Source organism: Sus scrofa, chromosome 18, assembly GCF_054392235.1.
Source record: "Sus scrofa isolate SSC_HxYL_T2T_F1_AM1 chromosome 18, Sscrofa_HxYL_maternal_Yorkshire_Landrace_v2.0, whole genome shotgun sequence".
Lineage (NCBI taxonomy): Eukaryota > Metazoa > Chordata > Mammalia > Artiodactyla > Suidae > Sus > Sus scrofa.
In genome coordinates this window covers 34,789,337-34,803,265 of record NC_139400.1, presented here as the reverse complement: position 1 = coordinate 34,803,265, position 13,929 = coordinate 34,789,337, and the positions used below count along the sequence as shown (strand labels likewise).

At 41.2% G+C, this 13,929-nt stretch overlaps 1 protein-coding gene across 20 annotated transcripts in view; it reads left to right on the top strand.

Moving 5' to 3' along the window:
- CPED1 (cadherin like and PC-esterase domain containing 1) overlaps positions 1-13,929 on the top strand; it is a 281,918-nt gene that overhangs the window by 3,603 nt on the left and 264,386 nt on the right. For 6 of the 20 annotated variants that reach the window (XM_085006011.1, XM_085006013.1, XM_021078988.2 and 3 more), the window contains one exon: positions 2,521-2,617. The exons of 12 other annotated variants lie outside the window; for them this stretch is intronic. In XM_085006011.1, coding sequence (XP_084862137.1) covers positions 2,531-2,617 — 87 coding nt within the window. In that variant the 5' untranslated portion in view covers positions 2,521-2,530. Of the gene's footprint in view, positions 1-2,520; positions 2,618-9,509; positions 9,614-13,929 lie in introns of those variants that run through there. 2 more of the 20 variants (XM_085006014.1, XM_013985644.3) reach the window with 1 other exon arrangement.

Sequence of the window (13,929 nt, the reverse complement as noted above, 5' to 3'; positions counted from 1 at the left end):
TTAGGCATATGTTAACTGTTATTTGTAGGCTGTCACAGAAAATTCCTTTCAGCTTTGGATCTCTTGCCACTTATAAACCATCTGAAACTTATTGGCTGCTCGTGTAAAACACTGACTCTAGAATGTTCTTCATAAAAAATGCCAAACACATGATGGTTTTTTCCACAGTCTTAAATATTCTGACCATAAGCAAGATTCTGAATTCACAATCATAGTTCGTAAATTCAGTGGATATGAAAATTGAATTTCCAAACATTTGCTGTATACCTCTGTTTTCAACTTTCTTTGGGCCAGGCATTGGTTTAGAGATAGGATAGAAAGGAAGCTGGAAGGAATCATGTGGAAGTTAGTTAAAACCAAATATGAATTAGTTCCCCTTGTAATTTATGTTCCAGAAAAGAATTAAATAATTATCCCATTTCGGAGATCAAATATGCTTTCAGATAGCTAAAGTGAAGAAATGTCTTTGGAGTCAATACATAGATCCTTCTCAAAAACAGCTACTTGTGGGAGTTCCCATCGTGGCGCAGTGGTTAATGAATCTGACTAAGAACCATGAGGTTGCAGGTTCGATCCCTGGCCTTGCTCAGTGGGTTACGGATCTGGCATTGCCATGAGCTGTGATGTAGGTTGCAGACATGACTTGGATCCTGAGTTGCTGTGGCTCTGGCAAAGGCCATCAGCTACAGCTCCGATTAGACCCCTAGCCTGGGAACCTCCATATGCCACAGGAGGCCCTAGAAAAGGCAAAAAGACAAAACAAACAAACAAACAAAACAACCCAGCTACTTGTGAAGGTCATTTAAAAAAATAACTGATGAGATTTTCTTCAAGACCTAAGGCATTTTATAGAAGTATTGTTCCCGTCTATAATTTTGGAGTTTTGTTATTACTTTTATTGGCAAATCAAAATATTCATGTTACTAGAGCTTTCTCTTACTTGCATCCATCCATCTTTACTGATTTTTAAAGTTACCTAAGACAGCTGGTTCTGACCTAAGGTTCATGGATTCCAGAAAGTATTTGGATGTATAAGATGTCTATGAAACCAAGGGATTTTATGTAAAAACCTAGGTGTGCATGTGTGCACTGTCCTCTGGGAAAAATTATAATCCTCTTCAGATAGTCAGGCCTAAAGAGATACTAGAAAATAAGAAAATGCTTAAAAAGCAGTGCAGTTAAATTGTATACTAACTGCTCCTCCAGAAAGTGTGAGTTGGTTCTGAGATGATAAATCTGAAAAGGGAAAAAAAATCTTAAATTCAGAATCCACATGAGGACACTGAAAAAGCGTTTCAATGAATGCTGTAGTGTCTGCAGGGATAAACATTCAGAAACCAAAGTATACTCACAGAGTATTTCTTGAATCATAGTTTTCATACTTTCATGAATAAGCAATAAGTATATCCCAGTTGTTTTGGCTGTAGTTGTTTCTAAGAGAGGATCTTTTATACTTTCTTTGCCTGGAAACGGAGGGTTCTGTAGTAGCAAATATCTAAAGGTAAGAGAGTGTGTTCCTTACACCTTTGCACTTGGGATCTGCTTCAATGTCTCAAACTGGTTTCAGTGCAGCTTGAGATCATGGTATAGTATTATGCCAACTTTCCACACTGAGGAAGTGCTCTCCCTCTTCTGGCCAAATTTTAATTCTTTTTTCCATCTGAGCTTTCCAGAGGGCCTTGCAAAGCAGATGTACTTTTGTCATTTCTTCTGGGTTTTCTCCCAACGTTTGTTGTTTGTGCTGCGTCTTAAAATTATTGCAATTTAATATATAAACTGAAGACAAGTTCCGTCATCTTCCCTGAAGTAGGTCACTCAGTAGATTCATTTCTTTGCCTAGAATCTAGCACTTTAATATTCCATGGCATGGAAAGCACATTAAATGATACGCAGACACAATGGGAGAAAATCTCCTTGCTGTGTGCTCCTTTGATGGGAGCTTTGCTCTTGGGGAATATATTTGTACTCTCCATGGCCATGTGTTTCTGATTATCTCCTGTCGATGCTCCGCAAGGAGACTTACTGTTTCTTTCTCACTTCACTTTTCATTCTCCATTTCTCCCAACTCTTCTGTTCAGTGACTGTTCCCTGCAGCCACGTTCCCCGTGTCTAACCATCCCCCAAGGCAAATAAATGAGTGCTTTCATTACCGATACTTTTGATTTCATCTATTTGTGGGTCAAATAATGTGTAATATATGTAACATTTGAAAATTTCTAAAAAATTACTTGTTCAGCCTAGGTTTTCCAAAAGCAGAACTGAAAGCAAACACTTAGACGCTACTATTTTATAGGTTGGGGCAATCCCAGGGACCTAAGAGAGAGGAAATAAAGGAAGGAGAACAGATATAAATGAGTACAATATTGGGAGTACATTATTGGGAGACATTCCCCGACTGACTGTATTAAACTAGGCAACTCAGAACTGGCCTTTGGGGAAAGGAGCAGGAAGGACAAGCACTTTATCTATCTAATTTATCTGTCTCTTGGCTTTCTCTTTCTTCTGCTTTTCATTGATTAGAGTTGGCCCCATGCTGCTTCTGAGTCATGTTACCTGGACTCTCTGGGCATCCTTGGGGGAGCCAGGGCCTTGTGGGTGCAGTCCTGCCAGGGCAAAGGTGAGATAGTTGTTCTTTTTCTTTTTCCTTTTTTTTTTTAAAGCTTTTTAGGACTACACCCAAGGCATATGAAAGTTCCCAGGTTAGGGGTTGAATTGGAGCTACAGCTGCTGGCCTACACCACAGCTGGCAACACCAGATCCCCAACCCACTGAGCGAGGCCAGAAATTGAGCCTTCATAGATACTAGTCAAGTTTGTTACCACTGAGCCACAACACGAACTTCGTTTGTTCTCTTTCAATCTTTCCTGTGCATAGGGGTGGTCAGGTCAGTGGTGGCTGCGATGGTGAAAATATAAATGTCCTTAGGTTTATGATCACAACAGTGGTGTGAGAAGTGCCCACTAGAGAGGTACATGAGGCAGGGTAATCTAATGTCTGATATAGTAGTTGTGCTAATTTTGCTTTCTTTTAAAAAATTTTTTTATTATAGTTGATTTACAATATTCTGTCAATTTCTGCTGTACAGCAGAGTGACCCAGTTATACAGATCTATACCTTCTAATTCTCATATTATCTTCCATCCTGTTCTATATCAAGTGATTGGGTATAGTTCCCTGTGCTATACAGCAGGACCTCATTGCTTATACCTTCTAACTGTACTAGTTTGCATCTACTAACCCCAAACTTCTAGTTCATCCCACTCCCTTCCCTTCTTCCTTTGGCAACCACAAGTCTCCTATTTATATCTGTGAGTCTGTTTCTCTTCTATAGATAGGTTCATCTGTGCCATATTTTAGATTCCACATATAAGTGATATTGTATGGTATTTGTCTTTCTCTTTCTGCCTTACTTCACTTAGTATGAGAATCTGTAGTTCCATCCATGTTGATGAAAATGGCATTATTTTGTTCTTTATTTCTGGCTGAAAAAAGTACAATGGTATTCCATTGGGTATATGTCCCATGTCTTCTTAATCCATTCATCTGTTGATGGACGTTCAGGTTCTTTCCATGTCTTGGCTTAATTTTGCTTTCTAAAATCCCCAGAGTATTTCTAAATATGTTCCTACTCTTGGGAAATGGCATCATTTTCTTCAAGTGAAATACTTATAATTATCTCACTGAAAATGCCCCTCTCTAACATAAAAAAAAAACCTCTTACTTCCTCTTGACCCTTTATCTTTCTTCATTCATTCTTTCATCTTTCATTCATTCATTTAATAAATATTTCTAAGCAGTTTATACATGCTAGACACTGCACTAGGTACTGATGATAGAGAAATAAAAGGCACCATGAGACAGATATGTAAATACATAGAGTAGGGAATCCATAACTAGGGAATCCATAACTTTAAGATAATATTTTTGGGTTTTTTGTTTGTTCGTTTTTTGCTTTTTAGGGCCACACCCGTGGCATATGGAGGTTCCCAAACTAGGGGTTGAATCGGAGCTATAGCTGCCGGCCTATACCACAGCCACAGCAATGCAGGATCTGAGCTATGTCCATAACCTATACCACAGCTCACGGCAATGCAGGATCCTTAACCCACCGAGCGAGACAAAGGATCGAACCTGTGTCTTCATAGTTACTCGTCAGATTCGTTTCTGCTGCACCACAACGTGAACTCCATAAGACAATATTTTGAAAGATGAGAAGGAGCTAGAAAGAGAAATAAAAGAATATTACAAGTAGTAAAATATTACAAATAGTACACAAAGAAGAAATTAAAGAGTCTTGTGTGTGTGTGTGTGTGTGTGTGTGTGTGTGTGTAAAATGTATCGAGAGAAGCAGAGCAAGAAGGTAAATAGATGAGGTGGAGCGTTCAGCAGGGTCTGGGTGTTGGAAATGGGGGCATGATAAGGAGTCTGAATTCTCTCGTAAAGGCAGCAGGGAACCCCCAAAGAAGGGGAAGCAAAATGTGGCACGAATAGATTTATGTTCAGAGAAACCATTCTGTAAGGCACCTTGCAGAGTGGATGAGAGGGGATTGAATTAAAGGCAGGCAGAAGGGTCAGGCTGCTGCCTCAGAGATGCGAGTCATATAGCTGCAAGCCAACCAGTCCCAAAGATTGCCAGCAAACCCCCAGATGCTCGGAAGAGGCGAGGAAATATTACCCTACAGGTTTCAAGGGGAACATGGTGCTGCTGACTCCTTGATTTCAGGCTTCCAGCCTCCAGAATTGTGAGACTATGTTTCTGTTGCTGTAAGCCGCTCAGTGTGTGGTACTTAATGGCAGCTCTAGGAAACTAATAAACTGGACGGGGCGGACGAAGAATGGTTCAGCACATGAGCTCTCAAGTCAAGTCAACAGCACTTGTTACCTTGCTCCAGTGGGGACATTTCTTGACCTCTTTAGGATTTTGTTTCATCACCTACCAATGCGTTTATCATCACCCATCTTGGGAGACTCCTGCGAGGCTTCAATGAGAGAAATCATGTGACATACTTGAATGACCTGGCAGATAGAAATTGCTCAGTAAGTGTTAACTATCAGAATAATTATTATTTAATCTCCTTGAGGATTTACCCACCTCTGTAGTTTCTTTCACAAAATGGTCATTGCCCCATTGAACCCAAGGACCTGGGTGAGGAGTGTCTGAGATGAAAACCTTGTTGAATTTCTCTCCCTGCTCTTCAGCCTCTAGCTCTTGCCTTTTCCCAATAAAATGAGCCTTGAGAATCAAGACCAATCTGAGGGAGGGTGCTACACCCCTCAAAGTCAGGCCTGCTTCTCAGTCAGCAGAGTCTTCAGTTTGGGCTGAATCTTTTTTTTTTTTTTTTTTTTGAAAATTTATAATGCTAGCATTAACCACACGCCATAGTTGAGGATTGGAGAAATGAGTTGGGTGTGGAGAAGGGGGACGATGTTAAGGTTTTTGACCCTGAATAAACATATTTCTATTTGTTTACTGTCCCTACATAGATGATGAGCTCCTTTAGTGCATGGACTTTATTTGACTTGTCTACTGCTCCATCCCCAGGGCCAAACCGGTATCTGAGTGATACTGGTAGTGAGCAAATGTAGTGAGCATTGAATAAATAAATATCTAGTCAATGACTGGAGAAATAAATGAATCATGAATTTGAAGGTCAGAGAAAATCCTTTTTTAAAGCTGAGGCCAGGGAGGTCCCTCTGGTGCCATGGGTTAATGACTGGATGATTGGTCCTTGCTTCTGTGGTGGCACCAGTTTGATCCCTGGCCCAGAAACATCCATATGCCATGGGTATGACAAGAAAAAAAGAGAGAGAGAGAGAGAGGAAATAAAGCAGAGACCAGGAGATGAGAGGAACTCCCCCTGTCTCTTTCTTCCCCCGGGTATCCCTTGAAGTCCTCCCGGTACCACTTCTTGCACTTCTTGTCTAGTGCTTATGACTTGCCATTTGGCTCCATTGAATTTGCTCCATCAGTTATCATCCATCTTTCCTGTTCTCTTCAGCTCATTTGTCTCTTTGTGATTCTGCTCCTATAAACATCCTCAAATATCTACCATATTAAAAAAAAAAAAAATCCTCTCCCAACCTGTGTGCCTTGCTAATTACTTCCCATCTCTCCTGGCTGCTTTGTCACCATCATCTGTCCACTCTTTGTCATAAGAAATTTCTGTGTTTTAACAGAGTGATGCTGCCAAAAATTGAGCTTTTCCTTTCTTTTCCTTTTTTTAAAAATCTTTTTAGGGCCTCACCACACGCAGCATATGTGGGTTCCCAGGTTGTGGTCGAATCGGAGCTGTAGCTGCCACAGCAATGCCAGATCAGAGCCAAGTCTGCAACCTACATACACCACAGTTCACAGCAATGCCAGATCCTTAACCCACTGAGTGAGGCTAGGGATCGAACCTGTGCCCTCATGGATACTAGTCATATTTGTTTCCTCTGAGCCACAATGGGAACTCCAAGCTTTTCCTTTTACATGCTTTTATATTTTAACCAGGTTTGGAGGTAAATATTTTAAGATCATGCCGATGGCATCTAAAGACAGAGGTCTTTGTGTAGCAGATACTGTCAGCATATTAACAGGTATGAGACTTTTATAGAATTGGTTGGGCTGATGATAGACATTGAGTGCTTGTGGATTTCTTTGATACTTGGTTAGAATCATGTTAAACTTTTATAATGAAGTATGCAATGGGTAAAAAATTGTTCATACTGAGAGAATTTTAAACAAATTCATATTTGCTTGCCCTAGACAAACTTTAATGAAGTCTTGATGAAGCTCATATTTAAGCAAGTTGTGTTAAATTTTTTTTAATCCAGAAATTAATCAGTTTATTGGTGTCATTCTCTCTTGCTTTTTTTTTTTTTTTTTTCACAGTAGTGGCCATACCCTCTGCCTCTTTCTCCCTGTAAGCAATTCTATTTCTTGTTCTAATGTGCCAGAGAATTGGAAAGTCTTACAAAGATAAACCCTCTGAAATGGAAACCACTAGATACACTGACATTATAAAAAGCGTTTCCTATTATCAACTTTGAGTCTGTGGCCTTTGGGGTGAAGAGAATGTTTTGGGTTCATTTTTCCTTTTGGTTTCCTTTGGATGTTTTTTTCTAGAAAGCTATTCTCATGAAAAGGATGAGCTCATATTCTAAAACAGGATTTGTGTTCTCTAACAGAAACTATAACAACTTTGGGAATCTGCAAGATTGAAGTCCTTTGGTCAACCTATGTACTTTACAGAGGCTTATTCAAAATGCAAAATCAAGCATTTTGGCTATCATGCCAGGCTTAAAAGAGGAAAATCACCATAAAAGATGCATTAAGTCTTGGTTATATAAGGTTATATAATCCGTGAATATATAAGGATCTTAGTGAAAAAAATTGATTCAACTTCCAGTTAAATTCACTAATAGAGACTTTGGGTACTTATAGATGAACCAAAATAATTATTAAGCAGAGCACATGGATTTGAAAGTTCAGAATTGGCCTTATGCACTTTTTCTGAAACCTAACTACATGTGGTTTCTCTAACCATTACTTGGGGACTCTGAATAGAACCCCCAACCAGTCTGCCTACAAGCAGACTTCTTTACCCTGCACATTGCAGGGGAGGGTCCTTGACCCTGTACATTGATTGCTGGGCAGAATAGACCTGACTATCCCCATTGAGACTTCTAACTTCAAACCGGTTAAGTCTATTGAATAAGCAGTCTCATGGAGCATCAGAATGTTGTGGAACACCCTTGGGCTTCTCTGCACAGTGGTTCGAATTCCAGCTGTGTCATTTACTAGCTCTAGGACATAGATACATGTTACCTACACTTGTAAACTCTCAATTTTGTCATTGGAAAAATGAAGCCACCTAAGCCCTACTTGTGAAAACTGAATATGTCTTTGAAAACACCAAGCATGGTGGCTGACCAGAGTTAGCGGACAATAAAGTCTGGTGCCCTTCTTCCCCCTAAGAAGCGGAGTTTAAGCTCTGACTTCAAAAATAAGTACTTTAAAAGGCTTATATTTAGTTCAATAATGCACATATAGTAGCTATTTTTGATTCTCAGCCTATATGCTTTCTTTGTTATATTTTGCTTAGGCAAGTGTTTAAAGTGGAGTGTCCTGTGCTGGCAGTCTTGGGTCACTTTTCTCTTTGACATTCTCAGTGCAGTCAAATGCAGGCACATTTCATTGGTTTTCCAGGGCTATTCACAATGCTTTCTTCTCCTCCAACTTGGAAGAAAGTGTTTGCCTGCACGTAGTGGGCATGCAGCACGTCTTCCCTGATTGATAAAGTGCCAATTATTTACAAAGTTTTGATATTTCAGTCCTTTGGATAACCGATTTCTTATCCGAGGAAGGATACTCATTCAAGATGGGAGAATCAGGCAAGGGGAAAAGCTTGATGATGGTAGGGAGAAAGGAGAATTTATTAAATAGTAATATTGAGGAGTTCCCTTCCCTAATATTGTGGCACAGTGGGTTGAGCCTCCAGCGTTGTCACTACATTGTCTCAGATCACTGCTATGACATGAGTTCCATCCCTGGCCAGGGAACTTGCACATGCTGCAGGCTCAGACAAAAAAAAAAAAGTAATATTGCTCCACGGTCCTGGTATTTATTATTTTGACAGAAGAAACAGTGGACGGTATTGGGCTGGTGGTACAGGCTTCTGGAAACCCCCTGAACCACCTGTTAAAGGTACATGTATCTGAGGCAGATCCTGCTGTGCCCCACTCAGTGTTTCCAGATGAAAGAAGACATGCGTCTATGAGGATCCAGAACCACTGCTGAGAAGTTCAGTGGCCATGGGCTAGTGACTATTTGGGGTTTCATTACCCTAGACTGTGGCGTGCGGGTGCAAATACCTGTTACAGAGAATTGAATTGGGCACAGTAGCTCAAAGTGCTTTGGGAAACATTGAGATTATAAAATGCAGGGGAATAAACCTGATCACATTTGTTAAAAGAGAAATTGAGGCTGCTTCTTCTTTTTTTTTTTTTTTTTTTTTTGTCTTTTTAGGGCCGCACCCGCGGCATATGTAAGTTCCCAGGCTAGGGGTCCAATCAGAGCTACAGCTGCCAGCCTACACCACAGCCACAGCAAAGCGCGGGATCTGAGCCGCGCCTGCGACCTACACCACAGCTCAGGTCAATGCCGGATCCTTAACCCACTGAGCGAGTGAGGCCAGGGATGGAACCCTGTTCTCATGGACACTAGTTGGATTCATTTCCACTGAGCCCCACAGGGACTCCCAAACTGAGGCATGTTGAAACTTTTAGGGGTTTGAAACTCTATTGGCGTTGGCGCCAAACCGAAAGCGCTCCCTGGACAAGAGGCAGGGAAAGACTGTCTTGGAGAAAAGGCAGAAGTGAGCAAGGAAATTACTGATTGGCTATGGCTGGAGCCTCCTTTGATGCTTGGGATTGGTCGTGCTTAAGTGTCAGTTTCAAAATCTCCACTTTGATTGGCTTATATAAACCACCCCCTAGGCATTGGAGCCACCTCAGTCTCATGGCCTCCTTTTTCAATTAATGTAACACATCCCAAAGAGTAATGTCAGGAAGATATTCTCGTTGCTCTTGGCGCCTCTTGAGGGAGAAGAATGCATAAATGCAACGTGACTGTGAGTACCAGAAATACTTTTTTCATTAAATAGCTTTACAAATGTGCTGTACAAATGTCAAGTTATGGATATGTTTCAAAATGCCACTAAGAGCCCAAAACTGCACTGTTACAATTGAGTTTCACTGTTTCTTTAACAAGCAATAGGTAGTGTAATAGCATTCCAATAGTTTCAGCCCTAAGTCTAGTTCTTCCCTAGTGGAAAATCTAGCATTAATTTAGCCAAAGTGCACAGATGCTTCAGGAAAAATGGAACAGGAAATTAACTTTTCTGTAGCAGTGCAAGAACTGCCTGACCTTAGCAAAGTGTCAGCCAGAAAGTCGACTTTCATATTGAACAGTAAACCTTCCCAGCTGGACACACCTAGAGGGCAGAAGTGATTTCAAATGGGTTTTTCCTCACTCTTCCCTTTATTATTAACTACCTTTTTTTTTCTTCCCTGAGTAAACTGAAAACATTGATAACACATCTGACGCTTCCTACACACAAGCTAAACCTATTTATCTGTGTATTTTAATGCTACAGAAGCTATTTTAGGAGCAGATAGATTTGGGGCAGCGTTAATTTTCTTTTTTGTGGGGGGTAGATATAAAAGAAAAGGAGATAAACTGATGATTTTTCTTTTAAAGAAACAGTAGTTAAAGTAATACTGCGTCTGCCTGAAACACACTTGTGTGCTGGTAGAGCAGATAAAATATATTTGTGAAAATATATTCTGTCAGGAACATAAATTTCAAGAAGCTAGCATTGTCTCCTGCTTTTAATATAGAATCATGACACTTTAAAAGGATGCCCTTTCCTGTGATATAAATGGGAGCACGTTTCATCATCTGATGATGTGCACATCATCTTAAGCACAATTCTCAGCAAAACCCTGACCAAGTACCCGACTACTTAAAATAATGCAACTGCTCCCTGTGAAGTCTAGCATTTACACAAAACCTTGGAATAAATTACTGGCAGTTGGATCAGGGCAGAAATCGAGTTCACACAATGCCTGGCACAGCACACGTTCAATGAATGGATGAATGGAAACTCGTACAATTCATGCTGTGTGTCCAGTATAGGACTTCCTGTGGTGTCCAGCAGTCCTTAAATTTTCCTTTTGTACTTTCAATTGGATTCTTAAAGGCTGGTCTCCCTTGGGTTCATCCAGGTCTTTCGCTATTTATAAGATGTCCTTACCTCCTGCTTTCCTGAGAAAACCAAAGCAATCTGCCTGTTAGAAGAGATGCTTTCTTCTTCAAGCCTGACCCATGACCATCTGCGGGGCCCTTTAAGAATAAACTGGGCTTCTCAGAAGGAAACTTACTTTTCTAGCCAGTCACAGAAAAAAAAAGAAAAAAAAAGAAAGAAAGAAAGAAAGAAAAAGAAAAGCCAAATGCTATTCTGCAATTCAATCCATCCCTTACAGAAAGGATTATAGAGTTTAGGGAATTGAAAATTTGATAACAGTATTAGATGATGTCTTATTCCTTCCTCTGGAGAGAGGGCTTATGTTGTGGTATTACTGGATATTGTCATTTCCTGCCAGTTTTTTATTTTTTTAAGCAAAAAGTTGGCCTTCAAATAAACATTCTAGAATGCATGTGTAATGTGGAGAGCTCTAAGATTTTGGACGGAATACGTGAGGTTGTGTAAGGGTGTGTTGGTGTGATAGTGTAGCATCTGGCAGTGTTGGAGGATCAGGGTTGACTGGATGGAGGCTTCTAGAGGGAAAGTTTGGGGAAGAGGGCTCTCAGGGTTCAGTCAGGCTAGGAAAGATGTTACCCAGGTTGGTCCCCAAGTTGTATATTTGTGCTGGCCAGTGAGCTGATGGGACAAGATGAGGGGGCCATAAAGACTGAACAGCTACAAGGATGCTCAGAATAAGCACGGAAACAGAATGTGCGCTGAGACATAAATGTGCACTTAAGGAGACTTGGTCTATACATTTGCTTTAAGATAGGATGTTTCCTTTATGCAGAATTTGGTGCCTGGCTATTTCATACTCATTCCTCCCTTCTTTTTAATGCTTTGGCCCCCACAAGGGTAGAATGAGGTGGGCTTCCTCTGGGTTGGTGAAATGTGCACCTCCATTCTGTAGCATTTAATTTGACCAGGAACTGGAGGTGACTTTTGTTGCCCTGGAGATGCAGGGCCAGGTGCATGGAATATGTGGGGTTTCCATCTATAATCATCAGTGCAGTTCATGGGGACCCTGGATTTCTGGATGTAAGTACTGGGGGGAGAGAAAGGAGCCAAGGATGCCATCTGCATGGAGTGACAATGTTAGACACTTGAGTTGGGTTCAGGAACCTCCCCTGAGAGTATGAATGTGGTGACTGGATCGGCAGTGGATGGGGAATCTTACTCCCCATCTCAGAGTCTGAATTCTCTGGTAGGTGTTTAATTGAGGCTGGCCTCCCCATACAGGGTAGGGTATGCTTACTATGGTGCTGAAAGAGATTCTTGGCTGGCCACCCCCCCCCCTTTTTTTTTGGTCTTTTTAGGGCCACACCCTGCAGCATATGGAGGCTAAGGGTCGAATTGAAGCTGCAGCTGCTGGCTTACACCACAGCCACGGCAACACAGGATCTGAGCTGCATCTGTGACCTACACCACAGCTCGTGGCAAAGCCAGATCCTTAACCCACAGAGCAAGGCCAGGGATCGAACCTGTGTCTTCATGGATGCTAGTCAGATTCTTTTTTCTGCTGAGCTACAATGGGAACTCCCACCCCCAATTTTTTTATGATGGCCTGATGCAGAGGCCTGGGGGCTTTACGTATGCAGAGGTGAAATGAAGAGAGCCCTGCCGGGCTAAGAGGAGAGTCGAGGTCATCAAATGGACAGGGTGGGCAGTGAGGATGTGCAGCAAGCCTGTAGTACGAAGAGTGGAGAGAAGAGAATAGGACTGACGTGGAAAATGAAAATAAGGCGTTCAGGATGTTCGTAGGTGAGTACCATGGAAGGGCCAAGGACCAGACAATTGCAATCATATTTTCCAAGCCTCAAAGAGGGAATGTAAGGTGATAAGGAACTTTTTATATCCTGATTGTGAATTTATTTATAAGACCCTATAACAAGGTGTAAAATTAAATCATATTTAGTTGTGCAAAGAACATACCGCCTCATTTTTATCTAGCACCTGCATCTAAACAGTGTGTCCATTGCCTAAATGGTATCAGGGCCATATTTTTTTCATAATGATACATTTGTTTGGACACTGGATGTTTGTCAGAGAAGAAGAGTAGCAATGGTGATCCACTGATTATGTTTAAATGTTTTAATGCCCCTAATGTAGAAACACTGCCCTTTTGCATTCTACTTGTGACAGAACCCTTATGAAATCACATGGTGGAAATTTTTGAGGTGTTTCTTTGGTTAAATAAACAAGGAGGCCTTTAAACTGAGGTGCCTCTGAGGTTGTGTGGGCCTATGTAGGCAAACCAAAATCTGAGCCCGTAAATGGCTCAAGATTACAAAATCAAAACACCAAGGACAACTAGTCACAAACAGCCAACTAGGCTTTAGGCTAAAGCCTGTCCATAATTTTTTTTCTCTGCGTTGGGACTTTCTCTGTGTAAATGTTTCCCCAGCTCCCATGCCGGATTGTTCTTAATCATTTCAGGTTTGGCGCTGGCGCATGGTAATGCGTTTTTGCTCCAATAATCTCTTACATTTTTAGCTGAACCTCAGTTCATCTTTTAGCAGTTTAAAACATTTAAAATTGTCAAGAGGTTCTTTCCTGTGATCACTTTTTAAGAGATAGTTAAATACTCCTTACATTTATGAGGGGCTATACCTTTTCTAAAGCTTTTATTTCACTGTTAGAGTCTCCTTTGATCCTTACAACATCAAGAAAAGTAGGATGGAAGATGGATGGTCATTTGTAGATGAGGAAAGGGAAGAATACTTGGTGGCGCTTAAGTGGTATCAGCAGTTAATGAATGGGGGCGGTGAGCTGGGGGGAAGGAAGAAGAGCAGACCCAGGATTCAGAGGGCCTTGGGGGTGTTGCTGGCAAAGCCCTTGTCTTAGATGCTGAGTCTCTGGCATCCATGAAACTAGGTATGATGCTTAGGTATTGGTATCCTTGTAACACCCCAGTGTTCTTTCCTTTCTGTTACGTTTGTTGCCTTTGTATGGACTCCCTATTTTAAGAGCGAAGGGCTGAATTAACTCCTTGTTTTGGCATCAGGGGACAGAGACTTGCCATTATTTGAACATTTTCCCAAAGAACAAGGTCTCTCCTTGTGCTCTGCTCAGTATTTCATAATTGGAGATTGTCGATTTTATATTTTTTTCATTACGGATGTCCTTTAGCTACTGCTGAC